At 55.8% G+C, this 26,045-nt stretch overlaps 13 protein-coding genes across 13 annotated transcripts; 10 read left to right on the top strand and 3 right to left on the bottom strand.

Moving 5' to 3' along the window:
- Positions 1-107: 107 nt before the first annotated feature.
- On the top strand, positions 108-1,076 carry KRP23_13943 (uncharacterized protein; the record flags this gene model as incomplete). The annotated part of the gene is made up of 1 exon (XM_067884716.1): positions 108-1,076. The coding sequence occupies one exon, from the start codon at positions 108-110 to the stop codon at positions 1,074-1,076; it is 969 nt and encodes a 322-aa protein (XP_067738099.1).
- A 1,029-nt stretch (positions 1,077-2,105) lies between these two features.
- Positions 2,106-3,350, top strand: KRP23_13942 (uncharacterized protein; the record flags this gene model as incomplete). The annotated part of the gene is made up of 1 exon (XM_067884715.1): positions 2,106-3,350. One exon carries the CDS (start codon positions 2,106-2,108, stop codon positions 3,348-3,350), a length of 1,245 nt encoding a protein of 414 aa, XP_067738098.1.
- Positions 3,351-5,024: 1,674 nt separating this feature from the next.
- KRP23_13941 (uncharacterized protein) lies at positions 5,025-5,426 on the top strand (the record flags this gene model as incomplete). The annotated part of the gene is made up of 1 exon (XM_067884714.1): positions 5,025-5,426. One exon carries the CDS (start codon positions 5,025-5,027, stop codon positions 5,424-5,426), a length of 402 nt encoding a protein of 133 aa, XP_067738097.1.
- Positions 5,427-5,506: 80 nt separating this feature from the next.
- Positions 5,507-5,794, top strand: KRP23_13940 (uncharacterized protein; the record flags this gene model as incomplete). The annotated part of the gene is made up of 1 exon (XM_067884713.1): positions 5,507-5,794. One exon carries the CDS (start codon positions 5,507-5,509, stop codon positions 5,792-5,794), a length of 288 nt encoding a protein of 95 aa, XP_067738096.1.
- Positions 5,795-9,714: 3,920 nt separating this feature from the next.
- KRP23_13939 (uncharacterized protein) lies at positions 9,715-10,957 on the top strand (the record flags this gene model as incomplete). The annotated part of the gene is made up of 2 exons (XM_067884712.1): positions 9,715-10,473; positions 10,526-10,957. 2 exons carry the CDS (start codon positions 9,715-9,717, stop codon positions 10,955-10,957), a joined length of 1,191 nt encoding a protein of 396 aa, XP_067738095.1.
- A 1,304-nt stretch (positions 10,958-12,261) lies between these two features.
- KRP23_13938 (uncharacterized protein) lies at positions 12,262-13,836 on the top strand (the record flags this gene model as incomplete). The annotated part of the gene is made up of 3 exons (XM_067884710.1): positions 12,262-12,399; positions 12,464-13,111; positions 13,201-13,836. The coding sequence occupies 3 exons, from the start codon at positions 12,262-12,264 to the stop codon at positions 13,834-13,836; spliced, it is 1,422 nt and encodes a 473-aa protein (XP_067738094.1).
- Positions 13,837-13,992: 156 nt separating this feature from the next.
- On the bottom strand, positions 13,993-15,311 carry KRP23_13937 (uncharacterized protein; the record flags this gene model as incomplete). Its single annotated transcript, XM_067884709.1, has 3 exons — positions 13,993-14,200; positions 14,269-15,074; positions 15,138-15,311. 3 exons carry the CDS (start codon positions 15,309-15,311, stop codon positions 13,993-13,995), a joined length of 1,188 nt encoding a protein of 395 aa, XP_067738093.1.
- Positions 15,312-15,560: 249 nt separating this feature from the next.
- On the top strand, positions 15,561-16,720 carry KRP23_13936 (uncharacterized protein; the record flags this gene model as incomplete). The annotated part of the gene is made up of 4 exons (XM_067884708.1): positions 15,561-15,656; positions 15,722-15,769; positions 15,871-15,915; positions 15,971-16,720. The coding sequence occupies 4 exons, from the start codon at positions 15,561-15,563 to the stop codon at positions 16,718-16,720; spliced, it is 939 nt and encodes a 312-aa protein (XP_067738092.1).
- A 746-nt stretch (positions 16,721-17,466) lies between these two features.
- On the top strand, positions 17,467-18,803 carry KRP23_13935 (uncharacterized protein; the record flags this gene model as incomplete). The annotated part of the gene is made up of 3 exons (XM_067884707.1): positions 17,467-17,610; positions 17,673-17,867; positions 17,934-18,803. The coding sequence occupies 3 exons, from the start codon at positions 17,467-17,469 to the stop codon at positions 18,801-18,803; spliced, it is 1,209 nt and encodes a 402-aa protein (XP_067738091.1).
- A 164-nt stretch (positions 18,804-18,967) lies between these two features.
- Positions 18,968-20,274, top strand: KRP23_13934 (uncharacterized protein; the record flags this gene model as incomplete). The annotated part of the gene is made up of 3 exons (XM_067884706.1): positions 18,968-19,138; positions 19,196-19,390; positions 19,465-20,274. The coding sequence occupies 3 exons, from the start codon at positions 18,968-18,970 to the stop codon at positions 20,272-20,274; spliced, it is 1,176 nt and encodes a 391-aa protein (XP_067738090.1).
- Positions 20,275-20,459: 185 nt separating this feature from the next.
- Positions 20,460-21,839, top strand: KRP23_13933 (uncharacterized protein; the record flags this gene model as incomplete). The annotated part of the gene is made up of 1 exon (XM_067884705.1): positions 20,460-21,839. One exon carries the CDS (start codon positions 20,460-20,462, stop codon positions 21,837-21,839), a length of 1,380 nt encoding a protein of 459 aa, XP_067738089.1.
- Positions 21,840-21,924: 85 nt separating this feature from the next.
- On the bottom strand, positions 21,925-23,599 carry KRP23_13932 (uncharacterized protein; the record flags this gene model as incomplete). The annotated part of the gene is made up of 3 exons (XM_067884704.1): positions 21,925-22,815; positions 22,895-23,119; positions 23,189-23,599. 3 exons carry the CDS (start codon positions 23,597-23,599, stop codon positions 21,925-21,927), a joined length of 1,527 nt encoding a protein of 508 aa, XP_067738088.1.
- Positions 23,600-23,993: 394 nt separating this feature from the next.
- On the bottom strand, positions 23,994-25,401 carry KRP23_13931 (uncharacterized protein; the record flags this gene model as incomplete). Its single annotated transcript, XM_067884703.1, has 2 exons — positions 23,994-24,980; positions 25,054-25,401. The coding sequence occupies 2 exons, from the start codon at positions 25,399-25,401 to the stop codon at positions 23,994-23,996; spliced, it is 1,335 nt and encodes a 444-aa protein (XP_067738087.1).
- Positions 25,402-26,045: the final 644 nt, after the last annotated feature.

Here is a 26,045-nt window from a genome sequence, read left to right as displayed (position 1 = left end):
TTACCGGATCCGCGGATACTCGTCCACGTGGCAGAGCGCGAGCTACGAACAAAGCACCTCTCAGTGCCACGCACGAAATTCGTCGGCTCAGAGCACAAGTAGCGTCAATGGAGGAAGAGCTTGGCGAATTGCAGTTCAAATGGGCGGAACAGATTTCAGATTCACGTACACTGGCGAGTGCCCAGCATACCGCCCGCGAGAAGCACGAGGCGGATCAGACCGAGGCCACGCACAACAAGCTCCAGGATGTACGAGTACAGCAGCAGCTCGTGTTCGCCACATTGCAGTCGGCCCTGTTGCATGCGCCGCTGTACTCGAGTGGGAAAGACATCCACAAGGCGCTGCACTTCGACACTCACCTCGGACGCGATCCAGAAGAACGCGAAAGAGAGCTCGTGGCGCACCAGAAGAGATCGGTTGCGACGCTGCCGTCTATCGTGAATCGCATCGCCCAAGTAGCGATTGATAAAGTGCTAGCGCACAGAGAGGAAGGCGACATCAACAAGCCCGTGACGCCGCTGTCTCAGATCGACATTACGGGCTGCAGGGACTACACACTCATTTCGAGTGTTTTCATTTCGGAGATCCCACACACGTCGCTGGAGAAGGTGTACCGCGCAATCCTACGGTATTTTGAAGACATTCCTGCTTGGATGAAGCGCCATTTTGGTATCGATGCGAAGCGAACAAGATTCAACAATGCGGATTCGCCGGCGAGTTATTGGCGCTTGGTCCTAAATGGGAACGGGATTCCAGCAAAGGTGAACCACGTCTTGTGTTCGGAGCTCACACGGTCGCACGGGGTGTTTCACATCGACGCCATCACGGACGACCCCTTGCATCCGGTGTTCTCGGAAGATCCGCTGCAGTATGGGCTTTGTGGTCTAACAATCACACCTCGCAAAGAAGCAGTGACCGGAAAGATCGTGTCCGTGACGCTACGGTGGTTAGTCGTGTACCGCTACAACCTGCTGCCGGACAATCCAAGGGTTAAGGACGAGATGGAGATTATTCGACCCATATTGAACGGTGATCTCATCACCTCCGCTGTCTGCGGTTACCTCCAGGAAATGTAGTTAGATTGGGTGCGCGTTTTGGTTTATTAGGCAGTTCTTACAAATGCAGTGTTCAACTTTGAGAGAAAAAGTTGTATTGCTGGGGGTACATGTACGGTTCTGTTGTCAGAATTTGTTTGACAATATTCAGTCGAGAACTGCATCACGAAGATCATTGCCAAGCCCAGCTTGTGAAAATGGAAGGGCTAAAGCTCTACAAGTATTACGGGTTATGAGGACAACATAAGCGCAGCTGTTACAGGAACGACCGCGCCGCGTGACGCCGCAGCATGAACTGTGCGCTGGATAGTTCGTTGGCTCCTTTATCGACGACAGATCTCAGAGATTGAGGTTAGTCTACGTTGTAGAGCCGAATCAAACAAACACCCACTTCCGAGAGTAATCGCGTACCGTAGATCCGGTCTCGCCAGTCCACTGCCAGTGGTGGCGTAGCGTAGCGTACCGCACCGCCATTCGCTCAGAGGCAGGACAGCGGCAGCCTGCCAGCAGGCTTTACGCTTCTGCGGGAACAATCCCATGATCTGTCATCAAGACATCTTGCGGTAGCCGTGCATGTTGTGCCGACGTCGCTGGACGACAGAGTTTCACATCATTCTGACTGCAATTTGTAAATCGCTTTTGCAGGCACTGGAACACGTCGACTTACGCATCATACACTACATGTACACTTTGAGCAACAAGTTGATGCGCGGCACTGTGGCGACGTTTATCCTCGTCGTGAAAATCATCATCATCACGCAACATTGCGTCCTGAGCAAGGCAGCTAGTCTTTCGCGTCGATTAAATCGTATGGCGATAGTGGCGGGTTCGGGCGCTGCGATGGTACACTCGCTGAAAAGCAGCCGCACCCCACCCCACAACCCCGAAGAACACCGAAAGCCTTGGCATTCTTCACCAGCTAAACACTTGGCTGCACTGCAGTTGCGATTTGTCGGGGTGTGCTCGAATCAAGAGGGTCATTCCTCGATTTCCTGTCGCATTGGATAGTGTACGAGCCCCTCCCCCCCCCCCCCCCAACGCTCCTACTTCATGAATCTCCACCGCGTCGACGTAGCTGTCATGACCCCGCTGCCGACAATGGGCCCACCACCTCGAAGAGCCCAGAGCTGCCCCGACCCGGGTGCTAGCATCCGCCCCACCAAAAAGCGTCGACGTCTGACTGAAGTCCCAGACACCAACGAAGAGCTCATTCTTACACTCAAAGGAGGTCGCCCTCGTGGCCGACGCCGTGACCCCAACAAAACCCCACTCACAGCAACCCACGAGATCCGCAGGCTGAGAGCTCAAGTGGTGTCCATGGAGGAAGAGCTCCAAGGTCTGCAGACCAAGTGGGCTAAACAACTTCCGGACGAGCACACGCTGGTGACTGCCCACCGCTCTGCTCGCGAGAAGCACGCAGCTAACCTGGCCGACGAAGCCCATACGGAGCTCCAGCAACTGCTTCGACAGCAACAAGTGCTGTTTGCTACTCTGCAGACCGCCATTCTGAATGCGCCTCTGCACTCGAGCGGTACTGAAATGTTTGAGGCGCTGCACTTCGACACGCAACTAGGCCGCGAGACTGACGAGCGCGAGAACATGCTCACGACGCACAATGAGCGATCCCTCGCCACGATACCGTCTATTGTGGAGAAAATCGCGCAAATGGCGATCGATAAGGTGAAGCAAGACGAAGCCGTCGTCGACAAGTCTGTGCTGCCTCTGTCTCAAATTGACATCGCCGGTTGCAAGGACTACACGTTGATCACGAGTGTGTTCATGACGGAGATCCCCCACTCATCGCTCGAGGAGGTCTACGCTGCCGTACTATCGTATTTTGACGCCATTCCGAAGTCCATGAAGCTACACTTCGGCGTTGAGGCAAAGCGCACGAGACTCAACAGCGCAGAATCGCCCGTGGTTTACCGGCGCTCGACGTTCAACGGGTCTGGAGTTCCAGCTACAGTGAACAACATCGTTTGCGCAGAGCTTACGCAGGTACACGGCGTGGTTCATATCGACGCCGTTACAGAGGATCCGTTGCATCCAGTGTCTCCGTCGGCTTCGTCGCAGTATGGCATCTGTGGTCTCACCATCACGCCTCGGAAAGAGCCTGTGACGGGGAAGACTGTAGCTGTGACGTTACGGTGGGTCGTCGTGTACCGCTACAACATGCTGCCACATGAGCCTGCGATCAAGGAAGACTTGGCCATCATTCGGCCCATTTTGAATGGAGACCTGATCACTGCCTCAGTTTGTAGCTACATCCAGCAGCAGCAGCACCCAAGTCCGTAGAGCCTGGTCGTGAATTCATGTCCGCATCGTGAAGCCCACGAAATGCACACTACTGAATCTGTTCTGGTTACTTCGTAGAAACATGTGAGCAACTTTGATCTGCACTCTACTGAGCGGCACCGTGAAAACCTCTGCCGACATTTATCCAGCCAGAGAGCTTGAGTTAGTCTGACGCAGATTACGCGGAGGCACTTTCCAAAACGCGGAGCCTCTTGCTGTTCAAACTCTTTCTTGCCAAAACCAGGCCATCTGAATTTGGTTTTGGAGAACGCAGGTAATGAATGATACTTAGTATAGCTTTCAGAGACTGTGCTCGTGTCACTTGGAAATCATGAGCATAAATACAAGTACATGTATCTCTTCAGCATGAACATCAAATGCAGGGATCAGGGCATGCTTACTCGCGTCTGGACTCTAAGGATGCAACGCGCCACACTGGGGGCTACAGGTCCAATCGAGGTCAGCAACGGCATACTTACCCCGCGTAAGATCCCAAGATTTGTTTGCAGGCAACAACTTTTGCGTAAGGAAAGTAGCGGAGCGCATAGTATTATTAATAGTGTCTGTGTGTGTTGCTGCAAAAGCCCACCGAAGAGGTGCAGGCAAAACGAGGAGGAGTTTGACAGCTTCAACGAAGTCACTCCATTGTCGCTTCACAATCAAATTACGTTTTCCGAGTTGGACGAACTACGAATCTCCGTCTATGCTGTGTGGAGGGCTTGGGCGAGTGAGGTTGGCACACATATCGCCGATTTCATCTGGTGGCACGGCACGAGTTCGTAAGCACGCTACGTAGGCCGATGTTGTTCTGTGAATCTTGATAGCTTCGTGCGTCTTTTCAAGGGACCCGCTACGTGGGTGTTAGCCTGCAAACCATACCGCCACCGTGCCAGGTGGAAGCATTTTAACCGGTGACGAAGAATAAACCCGTAATCGCACTGAAACATGGGGTCTATGATTCCTGTGTCGCAGAATTTACACGAGCGCGTCGAGACTAGGAAAGGCGAAAACAGCCGACGAACAAAGCGTGTTCGAGCGGGTAGCCACCTTCCCTTTCGTCCACTCCGCCAGTACAATTTGCAATTTGCCCGCTGAAGTCCACTGATCGGTTCCTTCGACACTTGACATTCGGAGCTATCCCGCAACACCTCCAAGGCCAGCAAGCAAGACATCGGAAGTGTTCTGCACCACCTTGATGAATCTCCGTCCTACCAACAGAACTTTCATGCCACCTCTTTCCGAAGAGAAATCGTCGTTCAGATCCAAGAGCTGCCCCAGCCCAGAGACTTCAGCTCAAGCCACCAAGAAGCGACAGCGTCCCCCACAGACAAACGATGACATTGTTTGTGCGATTAAAAGGGCTGGGCGTCCACGAGGAAGACCCAGAGTGTCCAACAAAACCCCGCTCACTGCCACGCACGAGCTTCGAATGCTGCGAGCTCAGGTGGCGTCCATGGAAGACGAGCTTCAGGGCTGCAAACGAAGTGGACACGACAACTGCCCAACGAGCGCGTTTTTGCGTCAGCTCAATTTACGGCTCAAAAGAAGCACGAGGTGGCTCTAACCGAGGCCGCACACAATGACCTCCAGGAGATGTTCCTTCAGCAACAGTTGATGTTTGCTACACTGCAAGCGGCCATCACCCGTGCCCCACTACACTCAAGCGGCAACGACATGTTCAAGTCGCTGCATTTCGACACTCGTTTTGGGTCCGACTCAGAGGAGCGCAACAAAATGTTCACAGCGCACAACGAGCGCGCACTCGCCACAGTGCCATCGCTCATGAAGCAGTTTACACAAATGGCAGTCGACAAAGTGCAGAAGTACCAAGATGACGGTGTCGTGAAGAAGTCGTTCCTGCCAGTGTCTCAGATCGACATCACGGGCTGCAAGGACCACACGCTCGTCTCCAGCGTGTTCATGTCGGAGATTCCTCACACTTCCCTGGAGGACGTGTACGCAGCCGTGCTAGCGTATCATGATACCATCCCCGCGACAATGAAACGCCACTTTGGTGTCGATGCGACGCGCACAAGACTCAACGGACCCGACACACCGCAGCCTACTGGCAATTGAGTCTCCAAGGGGTTGGATTGTCGGCAACGGTGAACCACATCCTGTGCGCTGAGCTGACACCTTCACACGGAGTGGTTCACATGGACGCTGTCACGGACGACCCGTTGTACCCAACAGTTCGAACCAGTCCGCTGGAGTACGGCATCTCTGGGCTCACAATTACGCCCCGGAAAGAGCCCGTCACAGGTCGGGTCGTCGCTGTGGCGCTGAGGTGGGTGGTCTTGTACCGCTACAGACTGTTTCCTGATGACCCGGCACTCCGGAAGGACCTAGAAATCATCCGGCCGATTCTAAACGGCGACCTGATCACCGCCTCGGTTTGCGGTTATATCCAGGAGCTGCAGCAGAAGCGGAGCCCACGGAGCTAGATAATTTCACATGGGTTTTCATTGCTGACTCACGGACTTTTTCATTGGATTTAGTAGAGAAGAAGCGACAATACTCGTGCCAACCTTTCGCCGAGCCCACCAATTTCGGTACATGTACCTTGGAAAGGTATGCACGAACTCGAGGAGCAAGACCCTCGTTCTACTTTACCCTGTCGTCGTAACTGGTATAGAGTGATGGCGTGCTGCTGCTGCTGCAGCAGAAGACCAGCAAACGAACTTATGATAGACAGGATTGCACATCGCTAGACATCAGTGGGTGTGTCTTTCAGGCTGCATATTCTGTGGCTGCATTTAAGCTTGTAAACACTTGAGGCTGTGCTGCAGCCATGTTGAAGTGACAAGCCACAGCCTGTCATTCTGCTGGCGCAGTGCAGTGTACACATCAATTGTAGACATTGATAAGCAACACAGCACTCACAGTCTGCGTCGCAGACCACCTTATACCATCCTATGAAACATGTAAATGGTCGGCTCGTCAAGCTTTCGAGTTATAATGTACTGGTAATAGTTTACAGATCGAGCAGGTCAACAAACCATCGCGTAACCCTCGACGACGCCCATTGGACTGTAAAGTGCCAGTCAACCGTACATGTACCGTATCGCTCATGTCCTAGGTATTAATATGTAATACATGAGGACAGATGCCGAGGACAGATCGACTGATGCCGCAGCTGGAGATTCCCTTGGGCGCTCTTACCAACGGTTAAGTACGTCTAAGAAGTCGAGACCCCGCAGCTGCTCTCGCGCATGAGCTGTATCATCGTATGCCTGCTAAAATTTGCATGCACGCCGCCAACCGAGGCAATTTTCCCAAGCATATCCATGCAGACCTCGCCGGCAGCCCGTTGTGCGAGATTTGACGTCTGCTCCAAAGAGGGCGATGCAAAGCTATTGTACTGGCAAGATGAAACCCAACACCTGTTCGACACTTTCGGCGATTACTTCGCCGCTACGAATGCTTTGCGGCCCCCGAGACCACGAAAAGAATGGTTGGCTCTTGTCGAACATATATTTCCTGTTTGCAACCACACCGCTTCATTATTCAAGACGCCATGGTCCATAGAACTCGTGAAGAAAAACTGCTCATCGTGCAGGCTCACCGCTATTTTCTCGCGGAAGCTCAGCAACGGCTGGACCCTTTAGGCCGACCCGTACGGCAACGTGTAGCTGCGTGTCTTGCGGTTTCAGAGGACATGGTTGCGCGCGTAGTTGCCGACTACAACAAACACGGCGAGACCGACTTCGCGGCACCTCCGGCGAAGCGAGGTTGCCCTCCACGCTCCCATGTTCAGGACATGCACGGTTATATCACCGATATAATACGAGACCGTAATTTATCGAAGCTGCCAACGACATCGAGGCACATCTGCGCCGAACTACTAGGTCTGACAGGTGTAGCCATTCCAGGCCGTACTGTGAGAAGCGAGTTGGCATCGATGGACGTGAGCTACGTTCGAGGCCGCAAGAGAGACCCAAGAGCCGATTCGGAAGTCAACGTCGCTTTTCGCTTGGAGTACTTAAAGAAGAAAGTGTCAAATCTCAACGCGCGCTTATACCCTAAGTTGACTGAGATTTATCTCGACGAAAGCTACTGCAACGTTAATCACGTTGCTGGAGCGTCATGGGTGCTGAAGAATGCACCTCGTTACATGGCAAGTGGAGCTGGTCAAAGATATGCATTGTTGGAGCTGGTGCGGTGCTACGGAAAAACGGCAAGCTGCACGCGGAATGGGTTCAGGGCTCTATTCGTTGCTGGCCGTCTCATTTAAAGGAAGGCGAAGACACCGACTACCATGGGAACTTTACAGGTGAAATCTTTGAGAAATGGTTTGAACGTTTGTGTATCCTACTTGTGCAGTACTACGGGAAGTGCCGAATCCACATGGATGGCGCCTCTTATCACAAGGTCATCGAGTATCGCGCTCCGGTGAGCTCAGCTCTCAAGGCTAAAATGGTTGGGTACTTGCATTCTCGTGGAGTCACAGTTTCAGTTGATGACTACAAAAAAGCAGCTATACAAACTAATTCTTCAGGTACGGACAATGGCTGCAGTGCTTTGAATCAAAGACTAACGTTATGCTGCTTCTACCTAGGCGAAACCACCAACTACGTACAAGTCAGTGACAGAGGCACGAAAGCATGGGCACGAAGTGTTGTTCACTCCGCCCTATCACCCAGAATTACAGCCGATAGAAATGATATGGGGTGCACTTAAAAATCGGATCGCTATGGACCCTGCAACTTCGCTCGAAGACTTGGGCGAGAAGATCTCTGCTGGGCTGAATGCAATCGGAAGAAAGGAGTGGCTGGGAGCATACAAGAAAGTACAAAAGCAAGAGCAAGATTACTTGGATAACAGGCCGCCATCAGAAACCATACCTGCGCCTACTCGTGAGGAACTGGCATCGTTGGCTGTAGGAGAAGCCCTTGCTGAATACGAAGGAGTTGTGATCAGCTTGTAGATATGCATAAACGTCGGATATTAGATTAGAAAAATATCCTAAGTCAGAGTTTGGAAAGATTTCGTTGCGCAGGCCTCTGCTCAGCAGCCGGTTGGAACATAGCCTCGATTTTTTTCATTTTTCGCGATGTGCACATTTTTCGTTTAGGTATTGCTTTCGACAGACACACTATAGAGACGAGCTGAAGCGTTAACTTTAAAGACCAGATGCTGAGCTTTTCGATGGTGTTTTTCGTGACAGAATCTGACTGGTGCAAGAAAAGGTACAGTCGTTCAAACTTTGGTGTTGGGTTTCATCTTGCCAGTACAATAACCGCAGTCCAACGGGAAAGACAACCTGTGCCAGTCACGGACTGGTGCACGTAGTAAACATGTACAATGTACAGTACATGTACTGGCGGTCGTGCGGCTCGTGGAGCGGCGAATCCGCCTTGCCCACAAAGCAAGTCCGTGCATTCCGCCTCATACAGTAGTTGCCCGCCCGTCAGCATCGCACCGCAATCACGGCGTAGCGGCAGCGACTGTCGGCTTCGCCGTCTCTATTTACATGTGCAGAACGACGTACATGTAGTACAAGTATGGCGTTACTTCGAAAGTATAATACTTCGTACATGTAAATTGCATTGCAAACCCTTTGAATAAGTTCGATGACGCTGTTCTCGAGGAAGAAATGCGCGGCAGGGCTGTCCACCGCTTTATTGTCCCAATACACAGCCTTCAATTTGGAGGCGTGGAGTCCCGATTGCTCCCATGTTCAACACGATGTTGATCGCCGATCAATGATCGAGCAGTGGAAATCATCTCATCAACATCGAGCTGTCATGATCGGCGAAGCTCCGGCTTTCCCTTCGTAGGACTTTTACATACAAAAAGCAAGGCTGCCCAGGCCATCGCTCGTCGCAAAACTGATTGCGAGCGCGGTAAAAGCACGTGGGGAAGTGGTGGGGTTACGGTCGGCCATACAGACTTTGTAATCGGCGGTCTGACCCCTATGCGGTATTACACTGCACAAGCAAATACTCTGAAAAACATACCATATCGCAGGCAAAATGCGAATGCCCGCTACTACCGGCAACGCTGCGATCAGCTGCAGCACAACTTGTGCTAAGACCTTGCCATTCTCCCACCCAGAATCTCCAGGTTGCCATTTTCCATCTCCTGAGCTTTCGCTCAGGATGAGTGTCCGCGCCACCAGTGCTGCAGTAAACATCGTCTCCTTTGTAGGAAATAATCATCTCGCCCTCTGAAACGTGCTCGCAGATGTATTATTTCCCCTCCCTTTGCCAATCGCAATATCAGATTCAGCAGATCCCGTCTGGACGTGACCTCCCTCTGTGTCTCATCTCGGAAACCGCCAAACAATCAAGTGGCTTAGTTCGCAATTTTCCAGCTCCTCACACAGCCAAAACTCAAACCGAGGTGGGATATCTCCCGTTCCATGAGTGCGCAGCCCACCACCGTGATCCTCATGCCGCCGCTGCCCGAAATGGGATCGTCCGCCTACTGCACCAGCCCGGAGCCCGTCGCCAGCCGCGCGCCCACCAAGAAGCGCCGCCGCTTGTCACCGCCTCGAGACAGCAGCGAGGAGCTCATATGCGCGCTCACGGGCTCCTCACCAGCACCGCCACGACCTCGAGCAGCCAACGGAGCTGCGCTCACAGCCACCCACGAGATCCGCCTCTTGCGGTCTCAGGTGGCCGAGATGGAGGAGCAACTCCGGGTGCTGCAGCGCCAATGGGCCCAGCATCTCCCGGACCAACGCACACTGGCCATCGCCCAGCGCTCGGCCAGAGAGAAGCACGGAGCTGTGCAGACCGAGGCGGCGCACAACGAGCTGCAGCAGATGCTGCTCCAGCAGCAACTGCTCTTCGCCACCCTGCAGGCCGCCGTGCTGCAGGCGCCGCTGCACTCCAGTGGCCAGGCGTTGTTCGAGGCGCTGCACTTTGACACGCACCTCGGACGTGACGCAGACGAGAGAGAGAGGCTGCTCATGGCTCACAACGAGCGGTCGCTGGCGACGCTGCCATCGATCGTCAACAGGTTCGCGCAGATGGCCGTCGACAAGGTCGTAGCTGCACAGGACGGCAACGCTAAGCCCGTGTTCCCGCTGTCGCAGATTGACATTACCGGCTGCAGGGACAGCACGCTCATTTCCAGCGTCTTCGTGTCCGAGATCCCGCACACGTCCCTCGAGCAGGTGTACGCCGGCGGTGCTGGCCTACTTCGACGGCATCCCGACGTCCATGAAGCGCCACTTCAACGTCAACGCCAAGCGCGTCCGACTCAACGCTGTAGACTCACCCGTCGTGTACCGGCGCTCGACGTTTAGCGGCGCGGGGCTGCCGGCCACCGTCAACAACGTGGTGTGCTCGGAGCTGACGCCGTCGCACGGTGTGGTACACATTGACGCCGTCACGGACGACCCGCTGCACCCGATGGCCAGAGCGAGCCCCTCGCAGTACGGCATCTGCGGGCTCACCATTACGCCCCGTAAGGACCCCGTGACGGGAAGCACCACGTCCGTGACGCTGCGGTGGGTGGTCGTCTACCACTACAACATGCTGCCGGATGACCCCGCAATCAAGGAGGACCTCGAGATCATCCGCCCCATTCTGAACGGTGACCTGATCACGGCTACCGTGTGCGGCTACATCCAGGACCAGCAGAGCCCGCGCAGCTAGGGCACAGTGGAGCCCGAGCATGTACATGTAGATGAGAGAGTCGGTGGCACATGTGACTTTGTGTAAAGTAGGAAATGCAGTAATTTTGCCGTCGTTGAGCGCGGATCTTGTGTCGCTGATTCGCTGTGGACGGGCTCAGCCGATGCGCTCCATGGACCAGGCAGTCTGCCCTGTTGTGAGGCGGGCCAGCCTCCCTGCGACTTGTACATGTAGCGACGTTGAGGCTGCCGCGTAATCCGCAGCACCCACGCTGTCGGTTTGCCAGGACGCACGCCAGTTGTCACCTTTGCACCAATGTCTTCTCACGACAACTAGAGCAGCGCCACGCTTGAAGCAGAGCCTTGCAAAGCTTCATGCTTCATTCCTTGACTCACGAGCATTGAGTTGAAATTTAGGGCGGCACCACTTGTTTGCCAGCCAACGACGAGTGTCGAGCAAAGAGATGGATGGGTCTGCTGATGACATTCGCGAGCGGCTACGTCGGCGCAATCCGCTGCTCGTGTTGCCTCCCTCCGCGGGCAGGCGAGCGTGGAGGGTCGGGCCCCAAATCGCGGCGGAATATAACAGCGCGCGACAGATCATGGTCACCATGAATCATGGTCAACGATGGTGCGGTGCGAAGCCACTTGAATAGTGTACACCGGCTGGAGACGGCGCGAGCAGGTGCAGGTTTCCCAAGCAGCAGACGAGCGCACATGTTTACTCGGGCGAGCAACATGGCTCTCAGTAATGAGGCCGCGTCGCAACCAGGGACTGCGTTTGGCTGGAATCGACTACAGCATCGGTAAGACGCGGCGCCATTTCGACTTGAAATTCGAGCAACATGGTTCCCGCCGCTTTCGTGTGTGGTTCTTGCAAGCTTGGCGGCCGGTAAGTGAGCCAAGCTCGTGCAGAGACCGCAGGAAGCTCGCGTTGTGATTGCTGAGGATCTTCCGCCGCCGTACCGAGCCCTCCACGCATCATTTATCGTGTCGTCTTGGATTGGCCGCCGCGTGCTTCCCATCGGCTCCTTCCGCGGCAGCCTCTACATCTGCGCGCGTACATGATGAAATCGAGTGGCTACCGACAACAAGACGAAAAGCTTCGTCAGCTGCGTGCGTGTCCTGCAGGCTGCAGCTTCGGCCTGCTGATACGGCGTCCACCGCCGCCCTCCATCATCATCCACTTGCTACTCGCCACTTCCAGCCGATCCGCGATTAACCAACTGGTCCTCGTAGGTTTTCGCCAGCGTCGCGACATCCAGACCAACTTGTCCACCGTCTCGAAACGTTGCGACGCGACGCGAAACCAACGTCCCCGTGTAAATGACCAGTCGAGCCGCAGAGCAAGCGGCAGCGAGAGATACCTTCATGGTGCTCACGTCTGCAAGTGGCTCGCGCAAGACCACGAGAGGCCGCAACACCTCCGGCCCGCCCACGCGCAAACCCGCCATCCCCGCCGCGGTGCGTACCCTTTCCCATCATTTGTCCTGCACTGAGTCGCTGCTCACCGTTGCTCTTGCTGCAGCACGAGGTCAAGGAGCTGCGCAGTGAAGCGCAACGGCTCGACGAGCAGTTTGCAGCGCTCTGCGCCAAGTGGCGGGCCGCGCTGCCCGAGCGCGACGTGTTGCTCGCGGCCTGCACGGCGGCCAAGCAGAAGGCGGTCACGGGCCGCGTGGAGCAGCTCAACTTGCGACTCAAGGACGAGCTGCTGCAACAGCAGCTCTACTTCTCGGCGCTGCAGCAGAAGCTCACGGAGGCGCCGCTCTGGGCGCGCTCTGCCCTGTGTCAAGAACTCTTCGACCGCATGCACGGCTACCTGCACCTGGAGGGGTCAGACCCTGAGCGCCGCAAGGAGCAGCTCCAGGCGCGCTTCGAACTGGGCGTGCGGCTGGCCCCGGAGCTCGTCGACAACTTCACGCGCGAGTTCGTGCCGCTCACGTCGCCCGTGCTACCCTTCTCAAGGACGAGCACGGCGGCCACGACGATCAGCTCGCCGCTGGGTGCTCCGGACGGGGCCGACAGCGGCGTGTGCGGCACGCTCGTGTCCAACGTGTTCGTGTGCAAGGTGCCGGCCGACGCCTCCATCGCGCGCATCTTCCAGACCATGGTCGACAACCTGAAAAACACCTCGATCGAGCTTGAACGCCGCCTTGGCGTGCTGCTCGAAGTCAAGGTACCGACGGTACTGTTCGTGCCTGCTGCGGTCTTGTCTTGTGTCTTTGCTCTCGTCGTGCTGACCGGTTGCTGTTGTGTTTCCCGCAGCATGAGGTCGAACTGGGGGCGTCTACCTACTACGCGCGCGTGGAGCGGCAGGACGGCGAGATGCGTGGCGCGCACACGAATCGCGCGTGGAGCGGCAAACTCGTGAGCGAAGATCTGGCCGTCATTGTGACGGACTTCGTGGATGAGGACGATGAAGAGGGCGCGGACGCTGCTCGGAAGGAGGCGCAAGAGGTGCAGGTCGGCAGCGACGGCGTGCCATTGGTGCCGCCGTCGTCGAGGTCGGGGCTGCGGATCGACATTTGCATGGCGCTCACCATTGCGCGCGTCAAGGACCCGGAGACGCAGGAGCCGGTCGTGCTCATGCGCCGACTGCGTGTGCACCGGTACAACCTGCCGCCCAACTCGCCCGTGATCCACCGGGAGCTCAACAAGCTGCTCTCGTACTTCAACGGCGACTTCCACATGGCCATGCTCAGTGACGCGTATATGAACATGAGCAACGACGACCAGTCGTCGGTCACTGGGAGTGAAAGCGTTCGGTCGGAGCCCGAGGACAAGAAGGTGCTGCAGGAAGAGGAGGACAGGAGCGCCAAAAAGCGGAAGACAGGCCCCGTCAAAGAGGAAGAGGTGGCTCCGGCGTCCAGTACTGCCGCGACGAGTCCCAGCTCAACGTAGTTCGTGATGTCGTGTATTAGTCCCGTAGTAAACGTGCCCGTTGGAAGGCAGATTGGCCACAGAGGCCAAGCAAGACTCGTCATAGAATAATTTAACGACCTGAATTTGTGGTCTCATCTCGAACGACACTAATCTACACAGGCTGCGACTGCCTCGTCAGCAGGACGGGAGCGCCCTCCTCTGCTCTAGCTGGCGGCACACGACTTCCATGAACAGGTCGCCGTTAAACCACGGCAGCGTGGACCGGATCTCGTCGTGCAATCTGGGCGACGTCGGCGGGAGCTTGTACCGATTCACGCTCAGACGCTGCACCAGCACGTGCTCCTGCCCAGTCGCAGGGTCCGTCTCCGGCGTCATTAACAACCTGCACAAGCAAACAAACTTGTCAGATCTTGAAGATAAAGCCACGTCCTGACAAAGGCAACAACGTACGATAGACACGAGTCCAGATCCACAAACCCCTCGGCCGTCCGGTCGACTGGGTAGCGAGCGTCCTGGTCCACGAAATCGGCCACCACAACCGCCGACGCGGGCGTGATGCGCGCCACCAACGTCGTGTTGCTCGCGGCGCTAAATTTTGCGCCGTTCCGGTATCTCATCTGTGAGTAGGCCCGCGCGTCGCCCAGATCCTGCATCAGGTCGAGGTTGCAGTGCACCCCCAAATGGCTCCTCAACTCGGTCGGGAGGTTCTGGAAGTAGTGCATTGCAGCGACCACGACAGTCTCCAGCGACCGGTGCGGGATGCGACACAGCAGCAGGTTGGACACGTACGTGAAGTGGCCGTCCGCCATGACGCTCGTGTGCGAGAAGGGGTTGCAGACCGTCGCGCTGGCCAAATGCTGCCGCGCGAAGCGGTTCATGAGCGCCGGCACGAGCCGCACCCCCAGTTCGCACTGGGCCTGCAGGTGGCTGGTGCGCTGCGCCAAGGACAAGGTCTCGGACAGGACCGAGAAGCTGTGCAGGCCCTCGAAGAGCTCTTTCGACCTGGAAGGGGCCAGGAATGGCGACTGGGTCAGGAGGTGTTGCAAGGAGGCCAAGTAGAGCTGCTGCTGCAGGACCTGGTCCTTGAGCGAACGGTTGACCTGCTCGGCCTGCGCGGCGACCCACTTGGCCTTGGCTGCTGCACAGGCTTTTTCTCGGACTGCAGGATCTGGCAGGACGTGATGCCACTTGGCGCACAAAGAGGACAGCTGGGCTTCCATTGCTGCGGCGTCGGCACGAAGAGCGCGTAGCTCGTGCTGCGTTGGGATAGGATGGTTAGTGTGCCCAGGATCTTAGCTCTGCAACCGGGGTTTACGAACCGTTGCAGGCTGGAGAGGTTTGCGTTGCGGTTTGTGCAGGCCGCGGAGGAAAATGTCTTGTTCTTGCGGTGCCTTGGCCTCGGGGGATGAGGTTATTTGCACTTTCGGGTGGGAGAGATAGCGACGTCCTGTCGGTAAGGACGGCATGACCTGCACGAGCGTATCTGGCGCCATGCTGGAAGTTGCGCGATTTCGGAAGTGTTTGCAAGTCGTCAAGAGCTCACGTGGACGATTGGGGAATCGGCAGAGAGCACCATACTGAAAGCAAGAGCACTTTGTTGCGCTGCGGCCCATTTGCACGCGATCGTAAACAGTCGGCCTAGCCGCACTCATCGGGTGATGCTCGAATTAAAACTCGCGGTCCGGTCCGGTCCGGCTCGCTCATAATCTCAATCCAGTGATTGTTCTCCCCCCAGTTGCACGATGGAGAGCGAGGATTCAAGCGATGAGCGCAACTCGAATGCGACCAAGCGCAAACATGCCAAGCGCAAGAAAGTGCCCACGTACTACCGGCGCAAGGTGCAACACGCGCAGCTTTTGCAGCGATGCGAATGTATTCACGATGTATGCGTTTGCGTGTGCAGGAGGAGATGGACCGACTAGAGGAAGAGCGCAAACAGCTCGAGTTGCAGGTGCAGGAGCTGGCCAAGCGCGCCGACGTCCTCCGCCCGCGCGAGGCGCTGCAACGCCGCCAGCAGACCAACAAATGCTGCGCGAGATGTTGCACGCCCAGCGGCGGGTGTTCGCAGGCGCGTCGTCCATTATGTCGCACCATTTCGTACGTGTGCAAAACTCGTAAACAAATTCGCGCTAATTTGTTTGGTTTTGCGCAGCGCGAAAAGAGCGCGGGGCCGTTCGACACGCCCACGAAGCTGAGCAAAGACCCGGTGAAGCGTAAATTAGCGCTAATGGAGATGAGAGCGCAACGGCTGAGTTGCGCGTACGAGTTCATGATGGAAATGTTGCGCTACATGGACGTCACGCTCGACTTTTGCGAGCAGCGGAAGTTCGTTGCAGTGAACGGGGACATTTGCTCCGAGCGGTTCGAAATCGTCCCGCTGCCCGAAGCGCGCAGCGTCAAGCGCGTGTTCGACACCGTGGAGGCATTTGTAGCCAACATGGAGATTAGCATGTCCGAGGTGGACGGCGACATCACTATTCGCGAAAACGACGAGCCGCAATTTTCTCGAATTCAACCTGTTGCGCAACACCGATTTGTGACCACGATCGCAAATATAGTGCAAATGGATACGAACAACGCCGCGTTTGCAGAGTACCGGCCTGCAGGACCGGAAAACGACGAGATCGGTTTCTCCATCAACGACCCGATCGACGAGGACGAGCTGTACCCGTACAAGCCGGCCACGCGCGTGCGGCAGGACGTGACGGTCATCATTTCGGTGTCCCAGCACTCGGACAAGGACGGCAAGCCGCTCATCGTGTTTAGTCGCTGGTGGTCGCTGCGGCTGCGCAAGTCGCACATCCACGTGCCAAAGTTCGTCGCCGAGCGGATCCGCAACGGCCTGGAGAGCGTCTCCGCCAGCATGTTGGCCGCCGCTGAGCGTGCAGACATTGGCCAGTGACAGGCAGTACAATACACGAGTCTACCTTAGCATGAAGAGACTCCTCCGCAGGAGATGCTGCAGACGACGGTTTGAGTGTTGTTGATCAAATTGTTGCGCTGTTGGACGAGGTGGCACAGATTGGAGCTCTACGTGAAGCGCACGGAGAATTCGAACGAGCGCGAGGAGCTCGAGCGACGCCAAGAGTCCAATCAGGCCTTGCGTGAAGTGCTCCACAACCAGATCTTGCCAGCTCGCTGTCCATGGTATCGCAGGTTGCGGTGCGTCGCTGTAGTTAACGACTCGTGGTTTGATCCTGACGTGGGGCGCCCTCCATCAGCCAGCGAAACGGGTCCAACTATGCGGGAGCGACCACCAGGCTACGAACGGCGACGTGTGCTCGGAGCGGTTCGAACTGATACCGTTGCCTCAGTACGTCGACGCTCTCGAGTACTTTGTGTACAACATCGAGATCAGCATCACCCTTCGCGAGAAGATGAGGTTGACGCAATGGACGAGGACGAAGCTTTCCCGTACAAGCACCCTTCGGTTGTCATCATGGCCAACTGGAACATCGTCCGAGCAACACACGGATTCGAACGACGGCCAACAATCAGGTGTAACTGGTGCAGGTTGAAGTGGACCTGTTTCACCTACTTAACAACCACTTAAAGTTTACCTCGTAGTTACTTCAACCAGACTTGAAGTTCGTGATTGAGACCTCCTCAAATAATGCACCAGTAGGACCCCCACAGCCAAGTCCCGAGATGGCAGGTCGCTCTTCGCCCTGTAGCAGCATTTCGACCCCGCGGCTGCGACTTCCCAGTGCTGCGAAGACCAAGAGACCCTCGAAGAAGCCACGAAAAGAGGACCCCAAGTCGCTGCACACACGGACGTACTATCGACGCAAGGTTAGCAAATGGACTGCTGACACATTGCTCTTGGGTACATGACTGACGCATTCCATTGTTAGGAGGAGAAGGAGGTGCTGGAGAGGGAAGTGCAGGGACTGAAGCTGCAGTTGCAACATTTGGCGAGACGCGGAGTGGGGGAGATCCGACGCGACGCGCTCGCAGTCAAGATGAGGCGGAATAAGGAGCTGCGAGACGCCATCCAGGGCCAACGCATCGTTTTTGCCAACACCGAGTCCTTCACCTCCGAGTTCCTGGTGCGAGTCCTTCACCCACGCGTGCTATGAGCTTGGATCTGACGGAATGGTTGGTGTACCTTGCAGAGAGCTTATGACCACAGTCGCTATGAGCCGGTCATTCGACTGGGCACGGATCCGCGAGAGCGATACAACTCCCTCTTGTCCATGAAGCAGCAGCGACTGGAGGAGGCCGTCTACTTTTTGTCGGAGCGCTCGCGGCAGATGGCTATGGACACCGAGTACACGGACCTGCAGCGCTTCCAGTCTGCGAACGGGGACGTCTGCCTGGTGCGCTTTGATATTAAGCCGCTGCCTAGTGCGCGAGATGTGGTGCAAGCTTTCGAAGGCGTGCTCAAGTTCTCGTACAACCTGGAGATCAGCATCTCGGACCTCGTCGGCGACCTCACCATCCGCGAAAATGACGGGGAGGACTGGGACAGCTCTGTGGCGCAGCATCGACTCGTGACAACAGTACATCGCGGTGTGCAGGTTGATACAAACAACGTGACGTTCACGCAGTACTGGGGAGACGGCTCGGGGCCTCGTATGGACCGAGCCGTCGGTAGTGAAGTGGGTATAGCAGTGTGCAACTACGTCGACGAAGACGCACTCTACCCGTATCGTGAGAGCACGCGGGTGCGGCAAGATATCACGTTCTTCGTCGTCGTTACAAAATACCCACGCCACCTCTCGGGTGCGTTTGGAGTCGACACGGCCTCCAGGCTCGGCTCTCCTAGCAGCTCTGCCAGTGGCTCGGGAGGACGAGACGAGGGTGAAGAAGACGTGGTAGTGGCGACGAGATGGACCTGTCTGCGCCTTCGGAAGCCCTCGTTTCCGCTGGACAATGCCACTGCGTCTCACATCCGAGATGGCATGGAGCAGGTCGGCCAAGACATGTTCGCGGCGATCAACCACTCGGTCGACGGCCAAGTAGCGCCAAGGCCAGTCCGCTGAAGTGCAGCAGCGTATAGTATTAATTGTACTTCTGTAAACAGCCACAGTTCTGCAGCAATTAGGAAATTCATTGCAATTAATGATTCGAATGAGGTGATCCAGTTGGACAAATCCCACAAACTTGTTTACGACCACATACCAGGAGCTCCGTAGAGTCCCTCGTCATGCACGCCTCCACGCCGACGCCGGGCCGCCAACCGCCTCTGCCCAGCAGCAGCAACTCGGCGTGGACGCCGCCGCCGCTGCAGCTCGCGAACCTCCCGAAGGCCGCCAAATCCAAGCGACACAAAGAACTGAATCCGGCGCTGCTGTCGCGAACGTATTATCGACGCAAGGTAACAATCTATCGCTGTCTATTGATTGAGACATGGTGGCTCATGTGCTGCTGGTAGGAAGAGAAGGACATGCTGGAGAAAAAGCTGCAGGGGCTCAACATCCAGCTGCAGCATCTGACGCGACGCGGAGATTCCCAGGACGAGAGAGAGGAAGTCGCGGCGCAATTGAAGCAGAACCAGGACCTGCGCGACTCGATCCGAGGCCAGCGCATCGTTTTCGCCAACACGCAGTCCATCATTTCGGAGTTTTTGGTACAGATTTTAGTGTTTTTCATGTGGAATGGATGGCACTGACGGAGTGTTGTGTGTTGTGGTGCTGTCTGCAGAGAGCGGGGGATCATAGTCGCTATGAACCGGTTATTCGACTGAGCACGGATCCGCGAGAGCGATACAACACCCTCTTGTCCATGAAGCAGCAGCGTCTGCACGAGGCAGTCTACTTTCTATCCGAGCGAGCGCGATTCATGGCCATGGACAAGGAGTTCACGGACCTTCAACGCTTCCAGTCGGACAACGGAGACGTGTGTCTGGCGCGCTTCGACATCAAGCCGCTGCCGAAAGCTCAAAGCGTACGACAGGCGTTCGACGGCGTGCTCAAGTTCTCGTACAACCTGGAGATCAGCATCTCGGACCTCGTCGGCGACCTCACCATCCGCGAAAATGACGGGGAGGACTGGGACAGCTCTGTGGCGCAGCATCGACTCGTGACAACAGTGCATCGCGGTGTGCAGGTTGATACAAACAACGTGACGTTCACGCAGTACTGGGGGGACGGCTCGGGGCCTCATATGGACCGAGCCGTCGGGCACGAAGTGGGTATAGCAGTGTGCAACTACGTCGACGAGGACGCGTCGTACCCGTACCACGTCGAGACGAGAGTGCGCCAGGACATGACGTTTCACGTGTTGGTGGCAAGGTACCCGCGTCACCAGCCAAGTAGCGCGTGTGGGTCCAGCGCTGCCTCAGAGGCACAAGACGACATGGTAGTGGCATTGAGGTGGACGTGTCTGCGTCTGCGCAAGCCTCCGTTCCCGCTGGACGACGACATCGCTTCCCACATCCGCGACGGGATGGAACGAGTGGTTCAGTCCATGTTCACAACCATTCGCCACTCGGTCCATGGCCCAAGGAGGTGACAAGTCTTCGCCGGCGGCGCCATTCCTCCAAGATTACGCCCAGCTCAATTTTGAGTAATCTTTACAGTCCATTTTAAAACTTACCAATAATTTAGTCGTACTACTGTCAAATTTACCCTTAAAACGGACTCACAGTCCGGGCAGCCTTTCCTTTCACTTTATATTCGTCTAGCAGCCCGCGCGACATGCTGCAGACTCCCGACCGCGAGGCCTCCGCGCCTAGTTCTCCGGCGTCCGCCCACGCGCTGCTGTCGCTCATGCAGTCGGTGGCGCCTCCGCTCTGGAAGGATGAGGTGGCGTCGCCCACTGACAAAACCGCGGACGGAACGCCGAAAGTCGCTGCTAAAACCAAGAAGCAGAAGGCCAAAAGCATAGAGGAGCCGAAGCCCAAGAAACCGCGGAAACGCACGTACTACATGCGCAAAGAGGAGCTCGCCGTGCTCTCGAAAGAGTACGAAAAGTTGCAGTCGGAAATGGTAAAATACAAGAGAAAAAACGACGCGTTGGAGGACAGAGAGAGGATGCGGCTGCAAGAAGAACAGAACCGAGATATCCGTCAAGTGATCCACTCTCAGCGACTGGCATTTGCCAATACGCAGTCGATGATCGCGCAATACATGCGTGTGCAGGAGCACAGTCCGTTCGAGACGTTCATCCAACTAGGCAAAAATCCCGTGCAACGTCACGCCACGTTGCTGTCCATGAAGAAGAGGAAGTTGCACGACGCGCTGCAATTTTTAGTTGCACGACGGAGATTCATGGACCCGTCCACCGCCTTTTCAGACAACCAAAAGTTCGAGAATGCACAAGGAGATTTCTGCTACATGGGCTTCGATGTCACGCCTTTTGCAAGAGTTCGCTCGGCACGCACCGTTTTTGATGTGTTGCTCAACTTTTCGTACAATTTGGAGATCAGTTTATCGGAGCTCTTGGGAGATATTACGATTCGGGAAAATGATGACCACTGGGACCCGTCCATCTCGCAGCAACGATTGGTGACCAATGTGGCAAACCTGGCAGAGATGGAGACGAACAACGCGATGTTTTCAGAGTATCATGAACGAAATGGCCCGGCGGCTCTTGGAGTGGAATTACCTCTGGAGTGGGAGGATTTAGGAGCAGCAGGTCACGGAGACGAGTTGGGCGTGCTTGCCTGTGACTTCATAAATGAAGATGAACTCTATCCGTATTTGCCTGGCCGCCGGATCCGTCAGGATGTCACGGTGCTGATGCTCGTTTCTACATGTACGAGACCAAAAGTGAGACCTCTGGGCGACACAGGCCCAGTGGAGCTTGAGCGGGTGGTGATTTTGACGCGCTGGTCTCTTCTGCGCATCCGCAAATCGTCGATTCAGCTGCCGTTCGAGGCTTCACAACGCCTCCGGAATGGTATTGAACAGGTCGGTGAAGCGATGCTGAACCAGGTGCACTACGCTTTGGCCCCTCGAGAACCAACCTTACCTTCTGGAGATTTACCTCCAACAGCAATGCCACCGGCAGCAGCCGCGATGCTGCCTCCAGCGCCTGCGTTCGGAACCCTCCAGTCTCTAACTAAGAGATATTAACCACGGATTGCTGTGTTTTTGGATGAGCTTGATGAGCCAACAATAATACACATTCATAGAACTCGGATTCCTGCTTCGCTTTGGATCAGATGGAGACATTCAGTGCACCAGGACTACTGCCAGGAGAAGCCGAAGAGTACGCGTAACTCGGCGGTTGCCCGTCATCTCGAGAATCGGTAGTACTTGATGAAGGTTCCCCATCATGGATTGCTTGTAGCATTTCGTTGCCCATATTGATGCAAGTCTGAAGGAGGAAGTCCATTGCGGCTGCCGGATCGATACTCTTGGGATTCGGACGCAGTGTGAGCAACACCCAGCGCGTGAGCACGAGGCACGGCACCCGTTTCTCTCTGTCGTTGCCACCATGAACACGGCGAGAACCTTTTGAAATTGTAATCACTGCATTCACGTCCTCACGCAAAAATTGGCTGGGCGTGTATGGGTGAAGCTCATCCTCATCCACCGAGTCAAGCACGACTACTCCAAGAGGGTCCATATGCCTCTCGGTGCTGTTCTCACTTGATTCTGATTGTGTCGGCGCAACCTTCGGCATCTGAAGCTCCAAGACCACAAAACTTGACTCGGTGGGCATTTCTGGCGACGTGTCCACCTGCAAGCGGCCGTGCACCACTCCTGTATCACCACCTGCGTACGGTGGCATCATCGTGCCCATACGCTTGATGTACTCTGATGCTGAGTTGAACGCGCGAGCGATGTCATCCGCCTCTACGTCTCCATCTAGCGGAGTCACGTCAAAGACCACTGAACACAGAGCACCCGAGTCTATAGGGAATTGAGCCGTTTCTCGGCGCTGCTCCGCATGCTCCCGCAAAAACTGCATCCGCTTGTCCATAAGCTGCTTGGCGTCACGTAGTTTCGCCGCCTTCATGTTTTCCAGTACGGAGCGGCGTTGTTGAATATCACATCCTAGATGAATAAATGTGTTGATCGGACATTGGTTCTGCTGTATCGAGTACTGCCAGAGTGGGAAAACACAAGAAAAAATGAGTCCATCAACGTCGTCCTAGCTTCAGATTGGCATTGGATCTTCTCACCGTGAGCTCCGAGAGCGCCGACTGCGCCGAAAAGAGTTGGAAGTGCTGGTTGCGGACGGCTTCACGGAGTAGGTGGTTGTGCATCTCCTGCTCGAAGAACTTGTTGTCCGTCCGCCTCACAAGAGCTCTGGCGTAGCACTCAGGCTCAATGGACGCCGTGTGCTTGAGATACTCCAGCTGGGCCTTGAGCCTCTCGATCTCGACTGTGAGCTCGCCCTTCTCCTCCTGTAGCAGCACAAACTCATTGTCACTCTCTCTCTCTTCATATTTCCGAGAGTAAAGTGCCTCTATTACCTTCCGAATGAGGTACGTGGGCTTCCTGCCCTTGCACCCGGTCGAGTTGCTGCGCTTCCGACAGCGAGGGGTCTCACTGTCATCGGAGCTCGTCCTCTGTGCATCGTAGTCGCGCGTACGTCGCTTGCCGCCTTGATGCTTCTCCTGCTCTGCCACTGCCCGTCGCACACACTCGGTTCTGTCGGGGCGCAAGAACACCAGCAGCGTCTTGTCCCCAGTCGGAGACTTCGCCGGCAGCGGATGCAAACGCGGCAGAGGCCGGTCCGGAGACCTGCGCTGCAGCAGCGAACGAGCGGGTGGCAGCGGTGGCGACGCCGAGTCCATTGAGAGCGCTCCGGAGACCTGTTCGTCGCCGAGCGATTCGAAAAGTCGAGCGCAGTTACCGCGTGCTGTATCGATGCGCACTGACATGGTAATGCACACCACTGGCTGCATCGCCAAGCGGAAGTGGCATCATCATTTAGTATCGTTTCTTAGGTGAGGTTTCGTACAGGATGGAAGAAACAGTGTTTGTATCAGAATATGATAGAAGTAATGTGCTTATTTAGAAAGGGTATTAGAGATGGAAGGGGCTTTGGAGCATCATGTTAAATTTGATTACGGTCACACTGATTGAAGAAGGCAAATCACTCTCTGGTATTAATAATATTCAAAAACGAGTCCAATATATCTAGACGATATTGTTAATTAACGCTGCCATGATATCTGTTGATACTGTGTGACTATATACATGGCTACATATTAGTTAATGGAGTAGTTGGCCGGTGTGAACTGCAACTGCAACCTGCAACGTATCTTCCATCAACTAGACGCTCAGCACCTTGATGTCCTTTGGCTCAAGCTGCAAGGGCGAGCGAGCGTCCTTCACGGCGCGGAGGATGGCGTTGCCCGGGTCGTTGATCCGGTCTCGCATCGTCTGCAGCACGTGCGTCGGTACCGGCAGCTCGGTGCGGCGGAGCTTCTGCAGCATCCAGCGCGTGAGCACCACCGCGGGCTCCTCTTTCTCCTCGCCCTTGGGCGTGGCGACGCGCTTGCGGTACGACTTGAGCGACATGACGCCGCTGATATCCAGACGCACGCAGTTCTGGGGCCTGTACGGGTACAGGTCGTCCTTGTCCACGAAATTCATCACCATCAAGCCTTGGTCGAAGGGTTCCCGCTGCTCTGAAAACATGACAAAGTTGGTCTCTGTCGCCACCTCCTCGACCTCCGAGATGATCAGTCGACGGTGCATAATGTTCTTGTCGGCCCCGTGCTCACTCGTGCAAGTGTACTTGGAGTTCATGGGCTTGGTGTCCATGTTCTTGATGTGGAACTGGATGAACTCGAACGCGTCCTTGACAGTCGTCAGCCCCTCCAGCGGGGTGATGTCGAAGCGGATGGAGCAGAAGTCGCCCGCCTCGTCCACGAATTGGGCGTTCTCCGTGTACTCACGAGCCTCCGTCATGAACTGCGTGCGCTTCTCCACGAGCTCGCTCGCGTCCCTGCACTGCTGGGCGCGAAGACTTGTGAGCGTCTCGGTGCGCTTTGCCCAGTCGCGGCCCAGGTGGATGTACGCCTCGATCGGGCAGCGGTTGTTCACGGAATGCGTGAGCTCGGACAAGGCCGACTGCGCCGAAAGCACACGCAGCTGGTGCTGCCTCACCGAGTTGCGTAGCGCATTATTGTTGATCTCCGTCTCAATCTGCCGACGGTCTTTCTCCTGCCACGCCACGATGTTCGTGCGGTTCTGTAGGAATGACACCTGGCTCTCCAGCTCCTTGATGTGCTCCAGCAGCTCGCACTTTTCCTCCTACCACAGTACAACAAGCATACATTGTCAGAGTCGCTAGCTAATCCCCCCCCTCTGAAGTTCTGTGGCTCACCTTGCGGACGAGGTACGTGGGCTTGCGCCACTTGCCCCGACACCTCTTGGACGTCGGCGTCGTCACTGCTGTATCCTTCTCGTCTTCGTCCTCGCACTCGGACGCTCGGCGTTTCGTGGCCTTATGACACTGCGCTGGCGGATCAATGGGCACCCTGACTGTGAGTCCATTGAGCGGACTCTGCAAACCTGAAGGTTGCGAATTCTGCGCTGCTGCTTGGCTGCTTCGCTGCTGGAGCACGAAGGCGAGTCCTGGTAGTTGCTGGTCGCCTGGTTGCTGGTCGAGCGGACTGCTATCGGAGCCCAGCAGACTCGCCATGTCGTACTTGGAGTGCTGTCTGTGGCTCATGGTTTGAGGGCTGCGCAGTATTCGTTGAGTGAGTGAGCTCGCAGTCGCGACACGCCACCAAGAAAACCGGCTATGAGCGTAGAAGGGGGATGGGCTGCCGCCATCAACTTCGTGATGACGCGATCAGTGCGTTTTCGCTAGTTGGCACGCTAAAACTGATGGATACATGTACTTGTTCGTTCTTGCCGCTGCAATCTTGTCGGTCGCTGAGCTTTACGGACGGTTTGCCTACGACCTTACAGCGGAAACGCGGCGCTGACAGGCAATCAGGAGCTACAGCCTACATGCAGATCGATTCCAGAGTAAGGAAATGCTCGGGTTGTCCTGACGTCGCAGCAAGTAGCGCGCAGTACTCAAGCTTTGCCTAACTGCTGCCAGCAAACGCACAAGCCGCCGTATTCTCTGGATGTTAGATCCAGTTCTTAGAGGGGAATCATTCCAGCAGCTATACGACGGACCTTTTCGCATCTTCAGTGTCCGCAACGACGGGGTCCTGGTGATCGACAAGGGCAAATATCACGAGCGGATCCACCTGCTTCATGAAGCCTCAGTTGATGAGTCTCTAATATAATGCCGTGTTTCACACGGGGAAGCGCTAGATTTTGATTGAATGCACTCGCGTCGTGCACTTGAGGAGGTCCGCT

This window comes from Phytophthora ramorum (genome assembly GCF_020800215.1).
Source record: "Phytophthora ramorum isolate Pr-102 chromosome Unknown Phyram_PR-102_s0019, whole genome shotgun sequence".
NCBI classification, from domain to species: Eukaryota; Oomycota; class Peronosporomycetes; order Peronosporales; family Peronosporaceae; genus Phytophthora; species Phytophthora ramorum.
This window is presented reverse-complemented; position numbering and strand designations above follow the sequence as displayed.